At 36.5% G+C, this 23,052-nt stretch overlaps 1 protein-coding gene across 3 annotated transcripts in view; it reads left to right on the top strand.

Annotated features, from left to right (window-relative positions):
- The window catches only part of RIMBP2 (RIMS binding protein 2), a 162,535-nt gene that overhangs the window by 21,389 nt on the left and 118,094 nt on the right, over positions 1-23,052 (top strand). For all 3 annotated transcript variants that reach the window (XM_027814017.2, XM_027814018.2, XM_055712049.1), the window contains exon 4: positions 19,265-19,402. In XM_027814017.2, coding sequence (XP_027669818.1) covers positions 19,265-19,402 — 138 coding nt within the window. The remainder of the gene's footprint in view (positions 1-19,264; positions 19,403-23,052) is intronic.

The raw sequence follows: 23,052 nt of genomic DNA, 5'->3' as shown, positions 1-23,052 counted from the left end.
AGCAAATCACTTGGAGGGGTGTGGTGCTCCCTTTAATGTACCAGAACTCTGGCCAAACAGGGGCTTCAGAACCTATTTTCAGACCTCTCAAATCTGTCACAATGGAAGTGAGACTTTCACAAGCTAAATCAACCTCATTCTTTTCTTTCACCTATGGCTGTTTCTTTGTCATTTAGCGCATGACATGGTGCATTTTGTTGATGTCATATGCTAAATGCATCTTGTCAGGCTGACCAGTTTCTTACTTCCTGCATTCATGAGTGTCTTAGTAATGGGACCATGGAGCAGAGGAGGATCCATGGGCACAAAGGCAACTGGGAATGTGCTAGCTAGGAAGGCCTTTTTCTGAGGAACTGCACAGATTATACATGAGCCAGCCACAGCCTTAAACTTCAGCCTTTCCTGTTATGTGCCCTGGTTACCTTGCTCTTGTCACTAACTCTTGGAGAAAAGCAGCATCTTTCTGCTTATGTACACGTGTACAGTCACTGTTTCTGGTAGTGAAAGGGTAGTGTCCTGAACTGCTTCAGTACTGACCTACCAGTTGAACCATTAACTTGATGGAGATGCCTTTTCAGCCATTCTAGTGTGTGTGAGGTCATAGTTTAAATGCTGCCCTTGTGCTTGCACCAGTAGTTAGAAATACATGATGCTTGGGTAAGAGAGAGTGAGAGCAAAAAACTTTTCTAGGAAAGTTTCTATACAAATTCAAGATGGAATTTAAGTTTGTGGAGCTCAGTCAGTCTAGATTCTTTTAGACAGAAGATTTATATTAACAGCTTATACTGACAGTGATAAAGAAATAAGATATCCAGGAGGAATAGAATCTGGGTATGACAAAAAATATTGTAAGTTTCAAGGAGTCTTCAAAGTAACTGCATTCCTTAAATGATGGAAAGCAGAAAATTGCAGTGAATCTCAACTTCATTAACCAGATCAAAGAGGAAGATAGATGTGACCTGCATATCATCAATTATATACTTTCGCTTATACAGGATGCAGATGGAGGCTGGAGAAAAAGAAAATCCTTTAACTAATCTTCATATAACTGAATAGGGAAGTCAAAGCAAATTGATTCTCACTTCCTGGGCTTAATTCTGGACCTGTGACAATTTAGTTATTTGACTTGCCTTTATTCAAAGAGCTCCCCTGAAAAAGGGCAAGTGTTGGCAGCTATTATAGGCACAGTTTCATGTGAAGTGAAGGTGTAAGCACAGATGTATATGGGGTTCAGGTGATCTGTTAAATGACTCATTAGAAAAGGAAGTGGGAGGTCAGGGTAAATTTGCTCTAAGTCTAGGCAGAGAAAGGACCATTTATAGCACCATCACAGAGACACCATGGCAAATGGCAAGTGCTCAGATAGTATGGTACTTTAGTAGTAAGTTATGAAAATTGGATGAAGAAAGCTTTCTGGTTTTAGTATCTGTCTTATATCTTAAAGTGCCCATTTTTCCATTGACTGTAAGAGGGCCCAGACAACTAGGTCAAATGTAGGTGTTTATATATATTCCTCTAATGATAAATAAAATAATACCATGAAGATTTACATATTCAAGTTTGTATTAAAAATGATTAATTTTTAGTATTAAAAATATAATTGGAATAAATATTGAAAAATGTTTGGTTCTGGTAAATGTGGATGCATCATTCATAATTTTCCTGTATATGATACAAAATTCTTACTAGCTGAGAAAACAGGTTTTTTATACTAAGTGGTGGCTAGGACCTGAGGGCTTGAGTCTGACGTTGAGACATCTCGGATTTCAGAGTGAAGCGGTCCCATTTTATACGCCACAGGCTAAAAATCTCTTTTGATTAGCCCATTAGTGCATGGCTAAAATGACAGATTATTCACCTGTAGAGCTAAAGCTGTGGACTGCAGTGTTTTTGGAATGCAGGGGAAAGCCTGCAGTGCTCAGGTGGCTGTGCTGTAGGGCTAGTCTGTTTGTTAATGTTTTTGGCAGCATATGTAGGCACAGATCCAGTGAGGCTTATGTCAAAGACTTGCAATGGGAAAAAAAATGCTTTCTCTCTGCAGGTTCAATTTCTGTTTTGGCAGATACATTTAAACTTGGTCATGAAATAATTTATAATTATCAACAAAGCCCTGATACCAGGTGATGGGAGAATTAACAGTGGTACTGCTGTTTACACATAAAGGAGGATAGAAAAATCGTGGACTTTACAATACAAGTTCAAGACACTGTTTGTCTTAATGATGGGAGGTGCTGTTTTTGCCAAAATGATATGTTTACTTTTGCCAAAATAGGAATGTCAAACTTGGATGGTTTGTCTATTGAAAGATGCCAGCTGTTATCTGATGCCTTCTGGCTTTTGTTTGGGTTTCAGATTTCTTTAGAGAGATGAATCTTTAGTTCTTGTCCTGTTGTTTATGTCAGAGGGAGTTAGACATTTTCCTGACTTGTTTTCTTATAAAAAGCCACCTCAAATCCTTTTTAAAGGATTTAATTTTTATGTTGGTAATACTTAGGGCTTAAAGGCCTGATTCTCCTTAGACTTCTGGTACTATCAGTCAGGGATAATGCCAGTAAGAAAGATATTAATTACATGTCTGCAAATGAAAGAATGGTTGGTCTGGCTGATACATAACCCATTTAAATAAAAATCAGCAGCCCATGGAAAAAATAGATACTATTTTTGCTAGTGTACATGTTCTGCAGAATGATACAGTAGCTTGTTCATATATGTTGCTAAATGAGGTTTAAATGCTTTGCTGAATGGAGATACAGCTGTGACATCTCAGATCTGTTGTTCATCTCTTGACATGTGGATCTTGGAATCCTTTGTACTTTTAGAAAACCTGAATGTGTGAAATATGTATTATGTAATATGTGATGTTGTGAATTTTAATATTAAAACAAATGTTTTAGAAGAGTTAACATTGATGGATATCTGGCTTTCATAAAGGCTCTTTTTCTTCTAAGTTACCCGGGAGATTTATGCAAGTTTGAATTGATAGCCAATACAGAGCTTCCTTATAGTCTGTGAAAAATAGTTATGGGCAGAATTTATCACAAGAGTGATTTTACAGCATGAATAAAACGGAGAAACCATCCAGCCTTGTGCCAAATAAGCTTTTTCTAATTTGTAAATTAGGTTTCTTATTTAATATTCATATGCTTCATGGAAGAAATACTTGGTAGTGTAGAGATGTCACTTGCATCTTTATCTTAGTTTATACTTGTAAATTTTTTCCTCGAAGTGTTAAAAAAAATAAAATTCTAGATAGCCAGATTGGTATTTTTCCAAGAAATCACACTTCTTGCTCTTGCCACAGTATTTATTGACATGTTCTGTAATACTCTGGTTTTTACACATATAGTTAGGAGTGCTTTTTACATGTAAGACACTAACACGAGTCCTTTGCATCAGGACCTTATGTCCAGAAGGTACCAAAGTAAAGTGGCTTTGAATTTATCATAAAAACTTTGACAGCAGACTCTCACATTGGATCTAGGATAGATTTCTTCAGCTAATTCTTAACTAATTAAATTCAGAGCTATTTGGCACAGCAGCAAAAAATGTGGGAACCCACCAGACTGGAGTGCTTTGGAGAGCTGGTGTTAGCTAAAGCATGAGGCATTAAGAAAATCAGAGTGATGGAGAGGTTTTTTAAGCTGAAAAGGCAAACCAGTCTAATATTGAATGTATGAAGAACAGTAGAATTAAGGCAATGATATGGGAAGTGGTAACAGGCTCTTGTAAGTAAGTGTTCGTGCAGTGGAGCTCCCACCAGTGCTAGTTTTTGCGAAGACTTACCAGTTGGATGGAGGAAGTGTTTTTGTGCTAAGAAGGTTACAGAGTATCTGCTTCAAAAAGTGAGGAGGGAGCACAAAATGTTGGCGATCACTGATATAAAAAATGTGGAAGAGTAGTCTGAGAATTGCATTGATACGGTTGTTGCAGACTTCACTGCTCATGGAGCAGTGACTTCATGTAAAATTTGTCAACTTCTTAAGGAAGCAGTTGGCTTGTTTAAAAATGGTCATTGCAATATAAACTATCGGAAAGGTAACTTGGATAACTCTTGGGCTTGAGATGTACAGTGGACCAGGAAATAGTACCAAAGTCAAAGTGGAAATGTGCAGAGACTTTTTGCATCCAGTGGTCCTCGTTCTGAAAGCTGGGATACACCATGTTCTAGGAGGAGTTTTTCAGGGAACACAGAAACTCAGATCTTCAAAGGTCTTCAAGGATATGTGTTTCAAGTGGCTAAATGTCTAGTTTGGCGTTTTGGCTGAGGTAGAATGCATTTTCTTCCTAGTAGCTGTTACAGTGCTGTGTTTTGGATTTAGTTAAACCATGACACATTGCTTTCCTGTTCAGGAATCTGAACAAAAGATTGTTTTCAAAAGCACTGAGCAGGTATCACAACATCAATGTCTTGGGCTTTTAGAAAATAGGGTCACAAATAATTGCGGAGTTACACTCTGGAGGGGAATGTTACACAGGGGGAATATTTCAGCCCTTACAAGTACATATAATCATCCCAGTCAAATGCCTATTGGCTGAGACAGTAAGATGCTAGTATTTTCCCCAGGATAATACAAAGCTGGAACCCTTCAGTACGGATAATATTGTACACCAAATACACTGTCAGGGCTCCAAGTGGGGTGTGAACTAACTGGGTGGAAATGCAGACCAGTTCTGTATCATTGTATTTCCCACAGACTTGTACCAGCTGCATGTGCTGGAAGGCATACATACTGTCTTAGCTGCCACGTGTCATATTTAGGAGAGGAGGGTCAAGCTAGGTTTGTCACAAATTTGACTAATGTGTGATTGCATAGATTACTGTTACTTAACCACCAGGTACTAGATAAATGGGATAAGAGTAACCCCATTGTTATAGATCCTGTGTTTATTGACTGTTTATTTACAGCTTTGAGGCTGGGATTCTACTTTTTGAAACAGTTCAGTAGAAGAGAGAGGTCACTTACCTGTTACAGGAAGAATAAGTAAGGCAGGAATAGATCCTAGGGCTTCTCTAATGCCATGCCTGGTGTCCTAAACTATATTATCTCTGTGTTAAAAGTTCTGTGGTAGCTTTAGGGTATTTTTTTTTTGGGGTGGTGGTGGTGGTTTTTTTTTTTTAAAGCCCTAATTTTTGTTATATTCATTGGGAAGGAAGTAGTTCACTTTGCCAGGTAGTTCAGTTATCAAATCAAAATAACTAATTTTTCTACAGTTTTCCCATTGGTTGGGGTGTACAGTTTATTGTTTATGAAGTGTTTTTCTTGTGTCAGCTCCTCTGTTTTTATTTTATCATTCTGGTGATGCAAACTATGGGATGTTTCTGTTCCTGTGCTGTGATTGCATGCCTGGATAGCCTCCAGTACAGCCTATTGTTTTTTCTTTCTTTGAGCTGCAAGTGGCAAGTGAGCTCTAATTTTTAAATTTGTTTATTAAAAACTCTAAACAACAATCTTCCCATTCACAATCAAGATCACTATTCATCCACAGCCAGATCTGTATAATTACCCTCAAGCTAAACTTCGCATTTGCAGTAGAGTTTCCTGTTTCCTGTCATAATGGGAATTGTTAATCTGGCTAAGATTGGAAAGATACGTAAACAAAGATATAAGGAATCAAGCACCATCAGTGAGTGGTTTTACTGATATGGACAATTATGAATCACTTTTCCAGTTTATGTATCATGCCTCGGTTCTTCTACCTACTGAGATACTTGAATAATCCAGCATCACTATGGTATTTCTGTGGTTCTATGTCAATAATATAGTTTATTCCCAATCTGCTTGGTTTGAACAATTTTTTTCCTCTTTATGAAGGGGCTGAATTAATTATCCAAGGTCAGAGGCAGAGTCTTTGGAGCCAGTTAGTAGATCAGCATCCCCTGAATCCCATCCTTATGCTTTGATGACAAACATTTCTTACTCATTTATTCTTGATCTGTGAAAGAGGTGGAAGAGAATCACCGAAGTATTTTTCATTAGCAGCCCAAACTAGCAGAGGAAGCGATATTATTATTAGAAGTCACAACCTTGTTACAGCTAGGCCAGAAAATGAGCCTGTGGTCATATTTTAAGCTAGATTTTTTTTCATATCACCATCGTTTTAAAAAGCAAGAAGTGTTGTTCTTTTTACCTGAAATCAACATAAAGACCCTGTTGTCACCTTAAAATTCAGGTTACCTTATTGCCACCAGTTTGTTGTCAGTCTGCCATTTTGTAGTTGTTATTGTTCTGCACATCTTAATTGCATAGCAAGCATAAAAATAAAATTGAAGAACACTACCTTGAAAATAAAAATCGGGAGCTGTAGAGTGGTTGCCAGTTTCCTGGTAGCGCAGAGCAGCAGGGACTTACAGACTTGTGTCCCGTTCTTATCTCACCCAGAAGAGGGCAGCGGCAATACACCAGTCATTTCATATAATCTTACAAGAAAGTGCATGAGGGTTTCCTTCAAGATGGTAGACCTTGTGAAAGACTTGTCTAAAATACCGAGTACTGCGAGGGATCTTATAACTGAGTTAAAGTGTATTGATAGGAGGTGGGGTAGGTGTATTGTCACGAAAATCTGAGCCAATCAGGAGCCCAGTAATTCATATGATTATGTAGCGCTAGGTCCTACTCTATGGAACCTAATGTTAAAACTTCTCTGGCACTATTATCTGCCCAAGCAGAAAAAGAGTTCGCTATTGATACCATCTAATTAAAACTAAGTAAAATAATGCCTTTTTCCTTCAATCACATTATTACCCCATTCTCACTGCAAAAATATTGTTCACAAAAATTAGATAATCAGTTTCTTCAACAATAGTCAGAACTTCTTTTTGTTGCTTTGAATGACTCATGACACAGGTCATGTTTTATTGAAAGAAATGCTGGCATAAAAGGGAGGGTTTATGTGTCTTTATAAGAATACACTTTGAATGGGTGTTCCAGCTAGGAATGTTGAAATGGAAATCTTGAAATACTCTCATAATTTGCAAACCCCACACTGGAAACAGAAGCACTGAATAGAATAATGAATGTTCAAGTAATCATGGGGTTTAAAGCTAACAAACGGTATGAGTGGTAATGATGGGTGTAGGAATATAAGGAACATGATATAGCATAATTCTAAAAAAGTAAAATTACTTCAGCACAGCAGTCCACTTAGTTCAGCATACTTTCTTCAGCTGTGATCAACCTGCTTGGACAAAAGTAGGAGCAAGGCAAGTGCATAGTTATATTTTGTGTGCATGTTCTTCCCATCTCCAGCAGTGTGCCGCTGAGAATTTCTAAACAAGAGGTGGCGTCCATAATAGCTCTTAGTGGATATTTCACGTAGCACATGCTAAGTAACTTTGCACAGCAGTGTTTTTCTTAAGCAGTCTCTTAACAAAAAAAAAAAACCAAAACAAAACAACCCAACCAAAAAACCACCCTTATATAAACAGATGTGAACTCTGTAATCGTGCTGCTATAAATATTTACCTCAAATTTTGTCCTGGCTGTCACTCTAAATATTAGTGAAATGTGAGGTCTTAACACTTTTGGATGAGGTTGTTCATACTCTGGATTAAGGATGTTGCTTGGTAATGATGCATTGCACCTCCGTAACAATATTCTATAATTTTTTTTTGCCACTCTACCTGGAAGTGACATTTGCATGTCTGAACCCTACGGCACACAAACATTTTCCTTTGAAAGGCCATGAATGTGAAATAGAAGTAAAGATTTCATATTGAATTCAGTGTGCAATGTGGATCCTCACATGACCTGTTGTCTTAAGATTCATAGCCTGGTTGCCTGTAGTCCGAAGTGTATTCAGCAAGCTGTTAGAAGTCACTGTTCAACTCCACCAGGTGTCAGCTTGTTTAAGCAATGAACATATTTTATTATATGCTCAAAAAACATTACTGAAGAAAAAGTTGTGATTCTTTCTTTTGAAATCCCTTATATGATTTTCAAAGCTTGGTTTCAAAACTTCCAGAATCACAGAGATAATTATGTAGAGGCTATGCGCATAGTCATCGTTTCTAAAAAGTGGTAAAATGAGCAGGACTAACAACAGAATACATTTGATCTCAGCCTGGTGCTCATGAGGCTACTTGTTTTTTAAACCTAAGCCAAATACTAAACTGAAACGTTCTCTTCATATGTTTAAGATGTAATCCCATCAAGCTCACTGGACATATTTTTGATAGAAACAGTTTAAATATAATTTATCTTGCAATTACATCCATTTCAAATATCCACTAGTTCTTTAAGCATCTGTATTTCAGAATATGGTCTCACCTGTGTAAGGATTCAATATGCTGTCTTTTGGTTGCTGTGGTGGGCTGGCGCATCATGTGACTGGAAGGCAATTTACTAAATAACCAAAATTGAAATATTCTCCATCATGTGTTCAGAGCGTATCTGGGCTTGTGAAAAGGAAGGGAGCTCAGGTAAAGGATGGCAGAGTGGAACATAGGCAGTGTGTCTTGCTGGTATGTTGTAGGCTGGTCATCTTGATTCATGTTAGCTGGGGGTTTGTGTAAGAAGAATTGACTGAATTCTTTGAGGTTTCTTGTTTTTCTTTTGGTACCAAATAGAATAAATTGCTTGGAAAGAGTCTTTAATAAACTGGATTTCAAACTAGAGGGACAACAATAAATTCAGTTTAATTAAATGCACTAAAATTGGGCAGGAAGGGAGATTATCTAGCCAGAAACCTTAATCTGCTGGGAAATAGCTCTGTTGCTAGTAGCGGGGCCAGTTAATAGATGCAGCAGGAACATTTTCATTTGCTCTCTCAACTTTATCGTGTATGCATCTCCTCCCATTTTTTTTTTCTTTATTTCATTTAAAAATATTGACAAAAATTAAATGTAATTCCATCTATTGCTGGTTGTACTGTCGTCATTTGCAACTTTTCTCCCCCCAGTGGCTAGTAGAATTCTGAATTTCTCTTGTGTGTCTGCATCCCGTGAAGGACCCCAAAAGTAATATGTCATCTTCTTATGTATCCTGATTCAGAACTGATTAAAATGCCACGTTGGTGCTCCTTTCCTTCACCCAAATTTTCCTTTGGTGGAATATCTCCCATGTCATGAATATTTTCAGAGTTTCCTGTATTGTATGTGCAGAGCTCTCTCACAGATGTCAACCTGCAATTACAGCTCTCCCTTATAAATATTTAAATGACAGTTCAGCTTTCAGACAGAGTACACCAGTGACAAAGATCAAGCTTTCTGACCTTTTGTTAATTTGCTCAGTGAAATAGGATTCCCTTGGTCTCCACTTTTGTATTTAAGAAAAGAAATTTGAATGCAGAGGGGTTGTTGGTGTTTCTCATTTTTGTTGCTAATTTATTTTTGGTACATTTATTTTAATAGATCTTAAAAAAGTCACTAGAAAGTTTTATCAGTTATGCATGAGAATGTGAAAGATATAATTGAAGTAAAAAATATTTAGGCTCTTTATCAAGACATTACAAGAAATTTCTGTTATACCATGATGGAAAAAAAAAATCAGCAAATAAAGCAAAAGTGGTGTTTCATAGCCCTTTGCATAGGGCTCTTTGGTGTTTCATAGCCGTTCCTGAGAGTTCAGTTCCTGCTTAGCACATCAGAAAATTCAAAAGTAGTTTATGAGCAAAGAGTACAGTAACAATAGCTGCTTACTTCACAGATGGAAAAGGATCATTTCGTGTTTGCAGTGGCAAGAATTTTGCCTTAATCAAGAAACAGTCTGATGAGAGCCTGACAAGTTTTGGTAATCACAGAGGTCTGGAGAGACAGGAGGCAGGTTAAAAAAATTACTCAATGTATGTGATATAAAATAGAACGAAATGGCAAAAATAGCTCCCAAGCTGCTGGATCTAATGATCAGGAGAATATGGCTGTGCTGTCTGCAACATCGCAATAAGGAAGGAACATAAATTAGCTTTCAGCTCGCTGCTACTTCTTTGGGGGGAATAAAAAACCAGACAGATTTGTGTAGAGCTAATTAAAGATAACAGGATAGAAGCTATTCCTAGTTATTCAAATCTCCTCTTTCACTGAAGGCCACGGAAGACCAGCACCTTTCCCTTACACCCAGTTAAAAAGTGTTAAATACTTCAAAGTTCATCATTTTAGGAGACAGACCCTTTCATGTCTCTGATCACATGCCCACCAAATAAGAAAGATTCTGCAGTTTATTGGAGAATATTTTCATTTTTTCTTGAAATAGTAGCATTGTTGCAAAAGGGATTATTAATCTTTTCTACAAAAATACCAAATATTAAGAAATTATATTCTGTGAATACTAATTATGGTAATAGATGTGGATATTGAGCAATATTGTGTTGACATGCTTCTCTTTAGGTAATGTAAGTGTTTCTCACTGTGAGAATGCTTATGTGTTAGCATATTTACGGAATGAACATTTAGCTAGCAATGCCACTGATGCTCATTCAGAAATAGTGCGTTTTCTTGAAAAGACGGCTGCACTTCAAGGGAAGTGAATTTGCAAGTATTAGCAGAGAGCTGTTATTAAAAATAGATCTGATTCGAGAAGTGTGGTCAGTGGTTTTGTTTGAATCTGAATACTGTCTTCTTTTGAAACAGCAATTTTTTAGAAAAGAATACATCTTGTGTAGATGTTGCAGAGATATGAGGGTCTGCAAAAAATGAGATTAAATTTGTGCTTTTCTGGTCAAAGGATAGAGGTCAGGATTTATATACAGTGGCATAATTTTTAGAGTGTATCTGTAATAGGTTTGAAATGCCAAAAACATTAGGAATGGCAAATATTATTTGAGCCAGTATGTTTTGGAAACTTTCAGTCTTCACACCTGATGGATACAAAATTATATACAATACCAAATCAATCTGAGTTTCAAGGAATGTTCAGATTCATGTTGAACAGAAATTCATGTAAAATATATGTTGGGATCTTTTCATCCTTATGGGATCTGTGGCTCAAACATTAACTCCTCCTAAAAACGGGAATTGCATTTTACCATGTACAGGGAAAATACATATTTTTTTCATTAATGAAAAGCCCTTACATATATTGATCTCTCAGCACTTCAATGATTTAATAATATTAACAAATACGTACCTGTATCTGTATAGAATGTGTTAATAAGTGGGGTGAATAAATCTGAATTACTTCTACATCTTCCCAGTACAGAATAGTTAAAAATGGCAGCTTTCAAAGAAAGCAGCATGTTAATTTCATGTTAACATACCATGAATTGCAAAGCACTTTGTTCTGGAAAGAACCACAAACTATATGGTAATAGTAATGCGTTGGAATTTCCAATAAGTTGGAAAAATAGCGGTTATTGCTTTGGAAATTATCTATTCTGAAAAATGTACCACCTGCATCCTGTGAAAAGTTAATGTTTCAATTATAGAACAGAAAATTTGTACAGAAATAGAGAATGGACTTTCTGCACCCATAGATACAAATCGTTGAAAATTCATACAAGTATTTGTCAATATAGATACGGTTCTTTCAATGAGAAAGAGAGGCTTATGTAAATCTTTCTTATATAGAGGCCGAGGGAAACTGGACAGTTTACAACTGTTTTCTTTGCCAAACAGCCCTTACTGGTTGTTTCAGATTCAGATGTCATAGATTTGTACAAGTGAATTTGGACTTGGAGACATCCTGAAAATAGTTTTGCCAACCTAACTGCACCTCTCCAATCCATTTACCTTAAGCAGCTAAGCTTCCTATAATACATTTTCTACTCTGCAATTGACATTCTTTTGTCTCAATATTGATTAATGTTTTCCATGTCAGGATAGGATGTCTAAGTGTATGATGAAAGTGTGATGTAAAAATTCCAGTGTATCCTCACAGTGCATAGATAAAAGCCCTGCTATCTAAATTTGGCTACTGGAATAAGTAGGAAAGTGTGACCAAGCTACAGATTCTTAAAATTGACAGAAAAATAAACAATGAAGTACGTAGATATAATCCCTAATTATTTGGATTTTCAGCAACTGCAAAACCAACAAAAATGGTTTTGTTGTCATAGTTTTGTAAAACCTAGCTAAAATTTTGGGTTTCTTTATTATGAGTTTACTATTAATATTGAAACGGAAGGAATGCTTGCAATTATTGGAGCAGAGGTTAAGGCCACCCAGATACTGTGAAAGCTCTTGTGCTGGCCTTATAGTTTTGCAAGGGGCTCTTCATTTCTTTTTATGCAACCATAAATGAATGGACATAGCTATAACGTTGATTAAAGAAGGGAATTAATTAAGGGTTGTAATTAAACTAGTGGAGGAAACTACAATGGAATTGAGAATTCAAAATGAGCCTGTGTGATGTAAAGGCTAATGGTGTTAAGACAGTAATCTCTATGAAATAATTGATTCTGTAGCCATTAGTCTTTTCTAATGAGATTAAGGACAAGGTGGCACGATCTTGCTAATTAATGTTTTGTGACTTTGAAGTATGAAGTAATAGTGCAAAATTGGGGATTGTTTATTACACCAGAAAGCTCTTAAACTGTAGGACAAATATCACCAAAGTGTTTCCATATCTCAGTTGTAATAAGGATGGAAGATAACATTTGACTTAATACTAGAAAATTAAGACCAACATATATTGCATGCTTTAACCTTACGGATGGAAAAATACCAGGAGATGGATTTTCCAGATGGCATTTGAGATGTTTTGTGAGGACTTTATACTAATCATTACTGGCACCATACCAAGTGTGTGGACCATTTCTAAGAACCTTAGTGTAGCACCTTCCAAAATTTTATTTTCATATTAAATTGAGCCATTGCCTGTTAGTTGAGTATCACCTCTGAGAAGACTGAGGGAATAAAAAAATTTTTCTAAGAAAAAAAGATCAGAAAGCTAAGAAGAATCAGTTACTACTTTCACAGTGATTCAGCTTCTCTTATTTTATTTTAATTTTAATATTTTTCTGATTTTAAGTCACTGCTTTCTCAGACAAGACGCTTCATATTTATTTCCACCCCTCTCAGATTTCTCCATGTTTTCATGACATGTTTTCAGTGAACTTTATACTGACACCTCTTACCTATGCAACAACTGTTGGAGCACCTGTGTCATGCTTTCCCCCCAATGACAGAAAATATCCCGCCTTTCTTTGCTGTCAGATCCTGGTCTTAAAAGATCAGGGGAGTAGTGCAACAAAAGAGCAAAATACATTGAGTATAGAAATTAGCTATGCAGTGTTGTGGTTAGCAAGTTCAAAAATGATAGTTTAAGAATCGTGCAATGCCATGCTGTTGTAGTTGTTGAGGCCTTTGATTAACAGCAGGTGCAGGGCAGTAATAATTTTGCAACTGTTTAACATTTTTTTTTCTTCCTAGAGCAGTAGATTTATAATTTCTCAAGGCTTGCTTCTTAGGAGGTACTACAATTTTAAAAGTTTTAAAGTGTTGTAGAAAGCTTGTTACCTCTTCTCCAATCTTTCCCCGTTCCTGTATATATAATTTACAGTTAACCTCAGTCATATTCCTATGTCAGTGACTGTGTAGATCAGCTGATTTGGATAAGATTTGGTGATAATGCAGAATTGTAATTTATTTTTTTTTCCAGTGAGAAAGTAAAACATGAAGTAAGATTGCAAAGCACATAAAGTGGCTTTTATGCTGGCAAGGCTGTATGAAGAGTAAAATATGTGTCTGTATGTATCATTTGCAAAGGTGATTGCCTGAAGCCAAATCACTGCACTGTGACCTTGTCAGAAGTTATAAACTACACAAGGTCAGGCACGGGCGAGTGACAGGATAGGAAGCTAAGGAACCATCCCTGGAAGCTGCAGGCAGTTGTGCTGGGGGGCTGGGGGGAGGGGAAGGCATGTTAATAATCCTCAGGGTTTGATTTTTAGGTCAGTTCTTTGTTACAGGTCTAGTGGGAGCTGCAGGGGGTTGTCTCAAAATAGTGATGATGCAGTGTCTTTTAGGTAAGATGTAGTACCCCAACATTATTTTTTTTAATGGTCATAAAGATCACGTCAGTTTTTGCACTCAGTTTAGTGCTACTTCAGTGTCACAATGGCTTCAGTGTTTCTTGATGAAAATACGCAGGCAGATGTAAGATTTCATAGTTTTTCTTTTTTAAAAAAGATGCCATATATGAACAAATAGATATTGTAAGCTTGTTGAGACACGCAATGTTTTTCTGTGTTGGGGGTAGTGCAGTGTGCTATGTCCCTTGACTGAAACTCTGCAATATTGTATTGCATTACCACAGTACAGTTAACTACTTTGTTCGCTGTGATATTTTTAATCTAAGAAATTAAGAGGCATTTCCATAGTGCTGCTAGCCCAGGGTTTGCCTTATTGTTACCTACTTAGACTTAATAGTACAGTAATAAACTGCAATAAATTAATTATAGACAGTAGATACAATATATTGTCTTGCTTGGCATGTGTATTAAATAAATCTTTCTCTATACACATGCATGCACTCACACAGTGTAGAGCTGCATAATTATTATACATTGTAATACTACTGCTTATTTTACTAATACTGAATATTTCTCTTGATTTCAGAGGAAAAAGGTCATGTGTTAAAAGCAGAGGCGCAGGGCAGGGCAGTCCTCTCAATTCAAGAGGAAAGATTGAAATGTGTTTTGTGAAGAATTTATTGAGGTGTCTTACATTACAAACACAGTATTTAAGAACCGCTTCAGCAGACTGATAACTTTTTAATTGTTGACATTCTTCCTTCCATGTTGAATGTTACTGTCTTTCATGTAACTTGGGTACTGATTCTTCAGTCACAATGCATTTGTCATTTGCTATATAAGATCAAAGTTGACTGCTGAATTATTTTTGAGGTATAGAGATTGTAAAATATGACACAGTGATAGCATCTTTCAAATTCATTTCCAAAACACTGTTTTGCAGCCTTGTCAAGTAAGGGATATTAATGTAATTTGGTTTTACAGTTACTAACTTCAGAGTTAGTAAAGTATTTATACCTTTCCAATCAGAAAAAAGTTTAGCTGTCATAAAATACATTGGATGTTGTAATCTGCATTAAATACTGTTTTAGACCCCAATGTGACTTACAATTTTAAGGAGACTTTAATGAAAGTGTGACTTTATAGATGCTGCTTAGAATGTCAGTATTCAGATTTAGAACTCTGCATTTTGCTGATATTTGTGTCTTGCTCGTTTCAGCTTGAAAAGAAATACATAGACTGATGAAAACTTAGATCTCCAATAGACTGATAACAAGTGTCATTATGCTGCACCTCTGTGTATCAATACAACTGCATTATGAAATAGTGTAATAACTAAGTGGTGTTAATGTTTAAGATATCCCAATGCACTTTTGGGGACTCAGCATTGCTTTTGGCTCTTACTCCTTTCTGGAGGTCAGTCACCTTAAAATATTATGGCAATATGCTTTTGATAATGTCTGCTTTTGGGTAATAGCCAATAATAAACCTTATGTATGTATTTATGTATTTAATCCCTTTTAGATTATATTATAAATAAGTATAACCAAAAAGTTTTGCAGGGGTATGGGGTGAAGAAGATTAAATTACTTAAGATTGCTGGAGTACTTACAGACAGATAGTTATAAAAGCAACACCAAGAAATGTTTTTAAATTAATATAAGAAAGGACAGGACATGTTGGAAGGCAAAATCCTTAAAAAAAATGTTAGTCAGGAAGCATCCATGGCCAGTCAGCTGAACGCAAGGTGAGAGTCTATTTAGAATTATGTAGAGGAAATGTATTTCCATTTCCTCACTCCTCATTTGTAATCACCTGTTTTCATGTTGTCAGTTCCAATGGTCTTCCAATGAAGCTTCCTGTTCATTTAGTGGGAGTTTCCTGATGCTCTAGCTGTAACGGAGTGCAAGACCGTCCCTAGCACACTTTTCTCGTGAACTGAAATGACGCCTGTTCTTGAAAATTGGTAACTCCATGGGCCAAGAGGGAACTGCAATCATTATGTGTGAAGTAATTCCTGTTTCAAACTGCTGTCAAGTGCAAACAGAACAGTAAACTAGATAACTGCATATCCACTTGAAGATCATGTTATAAAGTGCAGGGCTTTATGCCTGGAATGTCTTTTCTCCTCCTTCCTATGGCAGGCATAAATCTTGGGTTTAGATTAGAACGAAGATTCCAAAATATCCAAGCTCCAAACCAGAGGATGAACCTTAAAAGCAGCCATTCTCCAGGGTTCAAAAAATCCTGAGGGAATGCACACATTCCAACTCAGCACCTGTTTTATATACTTGTTCCTTATTTGTAACGGAGGTGATGTGAAAATGAATGTAAAATCAGACTTGCCGTTACAAGCATAACTCCTCTGTATTCTGCTTCCTTTGTAAACCATTACTGTGGTCTTTTGGCTCCAAATAGAGCTTAACAGTAGCCAGCAGTTGCTTTAGTCTATCACTTGACTTCATGTTCTCTGCCTCTTAGGCGTTTTTTCTAGAATGAGTCTACCAGTTGAGCTGACTTTCATAACGTGTATGCTATAGCAGCGATCTCTGGAAAATACCTGTTTGTGAAGGGCCAACTATTCTTGCTGTTTCTGTTACTTGAAATTTTCCCTGAGTGAATTCTCTAGAATGAGTATTATTATAAACCTGTGGCTCTAAGAGGTCAGTTCTTACCAGTATTTAATACTGTAGATGCTAGAGCTGTAGACTTGTGAAACTCCAGTTGACTGCTTGGCATTTATACTCAGATAGCCTTTTGGAAAGACTAAAATTTCAGAGGAATGGTAACAGCTCTGAGCAGCTGTTTGCAAATCTCATGCTTGAATACCAGGCCTTGAGAGCTTTAGAAACTACCCTGCTCCAGTGTTCCTGCAGCTGCGAGCTTGCATTTTCAAGGCCTGTGCCTATAAAACATCCTGCTGCCCGCTTGACATGCAGTCCTTGCAGCAAAATGTTGCTGTTACAGGTGTGAATGCGCTTTACTATATTTCTTTTTATTGTTAAGAAATAATGCTCTCTTAAAATGAAACTTAGATAAACTCATACTGCATGAATTGACTTCTCAAAACATATCTTCCCTTAACAAAAGGCTTTGTTATTATGAAACAGTTATTTAGCAGTCAGCTTGCACCTTAATGAGTCATTCAGATAAACAGGTTCCAGTGAAGATTGAATTACGATCCTTTTCAGCTGACACAAAGCAACCACTAGTTCTTCTCGGGGAAACTCATGAATAAATAAAAGATCCTGTGCTTCTAGGCCCAAATCTAAAAGGATGCATGCTTTTCAGTGTGATTTCCCATGTCCTACAAGTACAGCCTTGATGTTGCCATCAGAGTTAGATTGGTGCTGATGAAGACATCAAACATTATGTAAGTAAAGACATTTAAAAATAGATGGAAATGTGGGGGTATGAGTGGAAGTAGCTATCATTAACTCTGAGCAATCTGTTAGATAATAACCTCTGACATTTAGCTTGTTCATATAGGATGCAATTCTACGCATCCATGGCCATTTTATGTGTGGAAGGGCACTATCCAAAGTTATTTTTAGAGTTCTATTTTAGTGAAAAATAAAAGTTTTAAAGTCTTTGGAAAAAATTATTCATGCTTATCACGTACTGAGGCAAATAAATACATCAGCTCTTCTCTGTTGTTACATTATGGTTTTTAGCATGTATTCAGACTCCAGAGAGTGTTGTGCTATATACGTGTTAGCAACAAGAGTGATTTGTCTGAGGATTTCACAGTTTAGTAGGTGATATATGATTAATAAGACAGAAAAAGGGGATGGGAGGAACTCATGGAACAACACTGGTGGGGATGAGAATAACCTTAGTGTGTCACTAGGCTGAATAGATCTGCTGTCCCCGTGCACTGCTCAAATGCTTGATGTGCATCTTTTGGAAGTTTTGAATTGGAGATTTAGAGGGAATTTAACTGTGGCAGCAGAAGTTTCTGTCTTTCACATATCTGCATGCTGTCCTTCCAGTTAATTAATTTGAATTGCATGATGCCCTTGTAAATTAAGTCTTAAATATCGTAGGGTTTTTTTGACAGACCTACACCTGATCCTGATGTAGTAAAACCAGCCACCTATTGGTTAATATCCATGAAGTGGACAGTCACATAGGTATCTTTATATGTATCATCTTGGTGATTTGCTAAGTTTCTTCTGGGAATAGGAAGAGCAAGTCAATTGCATTTCATGCTAGACTTTACATTGATTCATTTAAAATTGTCACAATGCTGATGCTATGGTGTTTGGGTTTTTAAAATTCTTTTCCATTTTTAAAAAACTTCCATTATTTTTCTTTTTTCCTGAGGAAGCATCTTAAAATATGTCTAATTCTTACTTGCTGTAGGTAGTATTAAAATTGATTGGCTTATGATATAAGGAAGGGAAGCTAATTTTGCCTGAGGGGAGAACTGCTTTATTGTATCTTTTCTTGGGTTATGATGCTAAACCACAAACAATTAGGATCTTACCCAAAGATCAGTGGGAGCTTTTCAGCTGGTTTCAGTGACTTTGGGTTGTGCCTGTCTCAATAATTTATGGTCTCTATTGAGTTATTTTGCAAATGGTGTTTGATTGTTGGCCAGAACCGAAAATGCTAAGCAAAGGATTAAGTAGTTTTGAACTACCCCAAATTCAGGAAAATAAGGTTCCTCAGAAACATGGGCATTTCAAGTTACGTTTACATGAAGATGTAGTGTATTTGAGGTGGTTGATCCCAAACCATTTTTAAACAGGAATTTGAGAATGTTGACGTTGCTAACTCTATCCAAAGACATTCGAAATACCAAACCTAATGATCCCTTTTAAGCTCGGAAGCACTGTGAGTTTTGTGGGTGAGCTAGCAAAGAAACAGGATTTCTAATGGTACTTTGTATAAGCTTTGCTGAAACTTTGTTTTTAATGTAAAGAGAAATCCTGACAAACTTGCAGTCTCTAATGATTAATATTAGTCAGGTTTTTTCTGCATAGTTCTGTGTCCCTGCATTTTATAGAGAAATTATTGAAACCAAATTTTTGCATTTACCCTCTGAAATTAATTTTTTGCAAGGGACTGATGACCACACTAAGCCTTGTTTTGTAGGTTTATGATGGACTTCAGTCTTGTTGCCTGCCCTGGCAAAATGTTTATTCAACAAAGCTGAATTTATTAGTTTAGATTGGCTTGCATTGTTTGTATTGTATATCTAACCATCACTTTCAAGCAGCTTTTAGAGGCACATGTAATGAGAAAGACGTTAATGGAACATGCTGTGTAGCTGGGAGAGCAAGTGCTAGTCAGCTAGTACAAATGCAGTTTTAACAGACTAGTCATTTAACTTGTTTTGTTTTATTCTGCACAGTTTGGAAATGATTCATCATGTCTGCAGCCTGCAACATCACAGAAAATATTTGATCAGACCCAGTTTTTAGAAGAGACCCAGATTTCTAAGTCTCATGTCACCACCTTAAATCAAGAACATCATCATTGGCAGTTTTTAGTAAGTCCTGACATCGATTTTACTATTTTATGGCATCTGATGAATTTAAAAACAAGTCTAGCTTTGCAGTCCATGCTGCTTCTGTTGGTTGGTTGGTTGGGTGTTTTTGTTTGCATGTGCACTTAACGTCAGGGGGTCGAGCTTTTCTAATGGTGAGTGTTCGTGAGAAGGAGGGTTTAGCTCCATGATCTTTATAGCAATAGATTCTGTATTGATTTCTTACAATCTTGTAGAATGGTAGTAGTACTTAATATATATACGTACTTGTGACATGATTTAAGCATGAAATGAGAATTTAATGAACAAAAACGTGATATAAATAGTAATTCCAATGCTTTGCTCTGCATGCATGAATACAAAAGTGTAGGATCCAGTGCTTAACTGTTGTGATGAACACATGCGAATCTGTTTTGGTGTATATGTCCTGCCACTTGATTCTAAATGTCAGCAGATTTTTTTCCAGTTGGAGTTCTATATGTTTGCATGCATTCTGATTTTGGGGCACCTTTTGCTTTCAGAGAACATTTTAGAAGGGTCTGTTGAATATAAAAGTTATAGGATAATGTTTGTGTACCTGAAGACAACTTCCAGAGAGCAATATTTGTGCCAGTGAGGTGTCCTGAATTCTTCCTTTTAGATAAAATACTTTCACTTAAGTGCAAAGACATTTGAATGCATAAATGGACAGATTTCTATTTCTTTTTAAAATCAGAGTTCCAGGTGGAACACTACATTTTTTTTCCCATAATTAATAGCTGTTTTATCTGCTTTTGCTTTTATTACAGCAAGGAATTTACTAATTTTTGGACTATGAAGTTATAATAAGTGTGATTTTATTTTTTTTTTAAAAAAAAACAACTTGGTAATTAAACCACAAATATTATGAAGAAGGAAGACAAGCTTTTGGGAGTTTTTGGAGAAACTAGATTGAATAGCTTGAGCTGAATTTTGGAGTCAATTTTCAATACTAATACAGTTAGTGAGTAGAGGAGGAGATCTACTGTGTATGGGGTTATCCTCTAAAAAACCTTCTTAGTTGCCCAGGATAGCTTAAGCCATAATTTCACAGTTGTCCTTTTCATAGAAGTGCCCACTTAATCAAGCTACTTCTTCCCCTGCCCCACCCCAGTGTTTTTTTTTTAGTACAGATCAGTTCCTCATGTAGTTCCTTCTACAGCTGCTCGAGGAGTTGTAATGGCACGTTTGGAAAGTGTAGCATGGCTATGGGGAGTGAGCAATGGGCAGCTGACTGGTCTCGTGCTACTGCTAGCAGAATCAAATCCTAGCACTTAACAGTGCATAATCATACCGGGACACGACAATCCTTGTACGAACTTCCAGAATTGCAGATACTGTCTATATTTTATCTGTCATTTGAGAAACACTGAAAAAAACACAACTCACTGACTTGATTCAGTAATGATAGTGAAGCAAATAATATTGATAAGTTTGGAGCTCTACATTGCCTTTACTTGTTTATGATATAGTGTTAGTAGAAAGAACCATTGCTTCTGAATGTAAAGAAATGACAAAACTTTGTGACTTGGCAAGGAAACATCTATCATTTGTAAGCAGTGGGGTTTTTGCTAACAGCTGAACCAAATTGTGTTAAAATTTTATTCTTTCTTTATTCAAGAGTAAAGCATCTGAAATTGTGTTTAGACCTTCCAGTTCAAGATGGAGTAAGCATTACTGTTGTTTGTTTCAGGTAAATCTGAACTCAGAGTAAACTACAAGTTTCAGAGCTTTCATTTAGATATAAACTTCAGGGCTTTGTTTCTCAACCTACTGCTGTTCTACAGAGAAATATTATTTTCAAATGAGATAGAATAACATTACCCTCCAGTGCTAAAACAATTATACTTTTTAAAATTCAGTTTACAAAACAAAACCTCAAAGCTGAAATGTGCTCCCTGAATGTTTATGTCCCAACATTGGTAGCCAGTGTTCTGCGTTCTCCTTGTCAAAGATACAGGTGGTTTTACTGGTCTTGAGTTACTCTTTATTTTAGGAAATATGTTTATTGTGGTGGTACTGTTCAAAAACAGATGGTCATGTGTTCAGGGATGATACAGTGAGTATATTACTCTTCAGGAAGCCTGTTTCCTAATGGGCAACTATAGAGAAGATAGAGACGAACTCTTCGTAGAGATGCAGAGTGAAAGCACAAGAGACAGGCTCTAGCAAGGGAAATTCTTGTTAGATCTATGGGTGTTGAGGAGGAAATCTTTGTAAAGAGAATGGTCATTTTGCAGAGGGGTTGTGGAGTCTTCTTCCTTGGAGAGATGAAAACCTCAACTGGTGAAAGCCCTGACCAAACTGATCCAGCTCTGAAGCTGGCCCTGCTTTGAGCAGGAAGTTAGACTAGGGAATCTCCAGAGTCTTCCAGCCTAGATTATCCTATGATTATATAAATACAAATGCTTTCTTCCATGCATAAATTTTCCTTTTTTATGATTATTGATTGTATGTACCTGTCCTTACAAAATGGCCCCAGTACATTTACAGTGAGTTCAAACAATAGATTCTTGAAAGTATACAATGGGAAATACTAACATCATGTTTAGAGTAGCATGGTATCCTTCTGTGGACTATCTTTATGATTGTACATAATGCTCTTAAATTCTATAGAGAATAAACTGTATTCTTTTTAATGTATAAGGGGCAGAGGAGTTGCTACTAAAGGTTTATTCTATTAAGCATGCTTTACAGCTGTTAATGTAGTTTCTGCACTCCACAGAGTTGATTGCAATTCATTATTCCACAATTGAAGTCATAGTTGTATTTAAACAAGACCTGATCCTATAATTGGGCCTGCATATATGAATATTTGCTACTACGGTATACCCTCCCATTTTAAAAATGAAGTATTGTGCCAGCCTAAAAGCATGTACATCTATATCTGTGTGAAGAACATGTGCATACTGTAAGCCTTTTAGACCCTTCAGGACTGACAGGTGTTATGAAAGATAAGATACTGTGATTTACTTTCCAATGATAATGAGTTCTGAGGAGCATATCTGTTGTTCAATTACTTGATCCACACTTCTTGGTGACTGAGTTATAAATAGTAGTTCATATATCACCTTTGATCTTCATCTTCAAAGCACTCTGCAACGAGTAACTAACAGAATAATTTAAAGAAAATTAATAAAAGGACACCTTTTTAAAATCTGATGTTCTCACTATTCTTACATTGTACCTTATTGAACTGAAAGTAAAAGCTTATAGCTTTGCTTTAAGAGCCTGATATTTGAAGCTTGAGGTTCTAAACTTGGTGCTGGATTTATCCATTTGAAGGATATGACTTTGATTGCATCAAAAGTAATAATATTTAATATTACAAGAGAAAAGTGCATAAATGAGATATTTTGAATTGTCTGTTCATACCTTCTTTGCATCTCTGCTTCTGAAAAGAATAATTACATAGCTGTAACGTGAACTGAATGTTAAGGTCTGGTGAAAGACTTTTCTGGTAAAAAAAAAAAGTCAGTCTTCTAATGTTGTGTGTGGAAGTTCCCCTAACAGAAGGCGTTTGAGAAGTTAGGTAGTTGTTTGTAGACCCAGACCCAGTACACTTACAGAAGTCCAACTTGAGGCAAAAACTGGATGCCACTGAAATTAGTGGGACTTTTGCTGTTAATTTCATT

Source organism: Falco cherrug, chromosome 1, assembly GCF_023634085.1.
Source record: "Falco cherrug isolate bFalChe1 chromosome 1, bFalChe1.pri, whole genome shotgun sequence".
NCBI classification, from domain to species: Eukaryota; Metazoa; Chordata; class Aves; order Falconiformes; family Falconidae; genus Falco; species Falco cherrug.
Note: the sequence above shows the minus strand (reverse complement) of the source record. Positions and strands in the feature narration are given on the sequence as shown.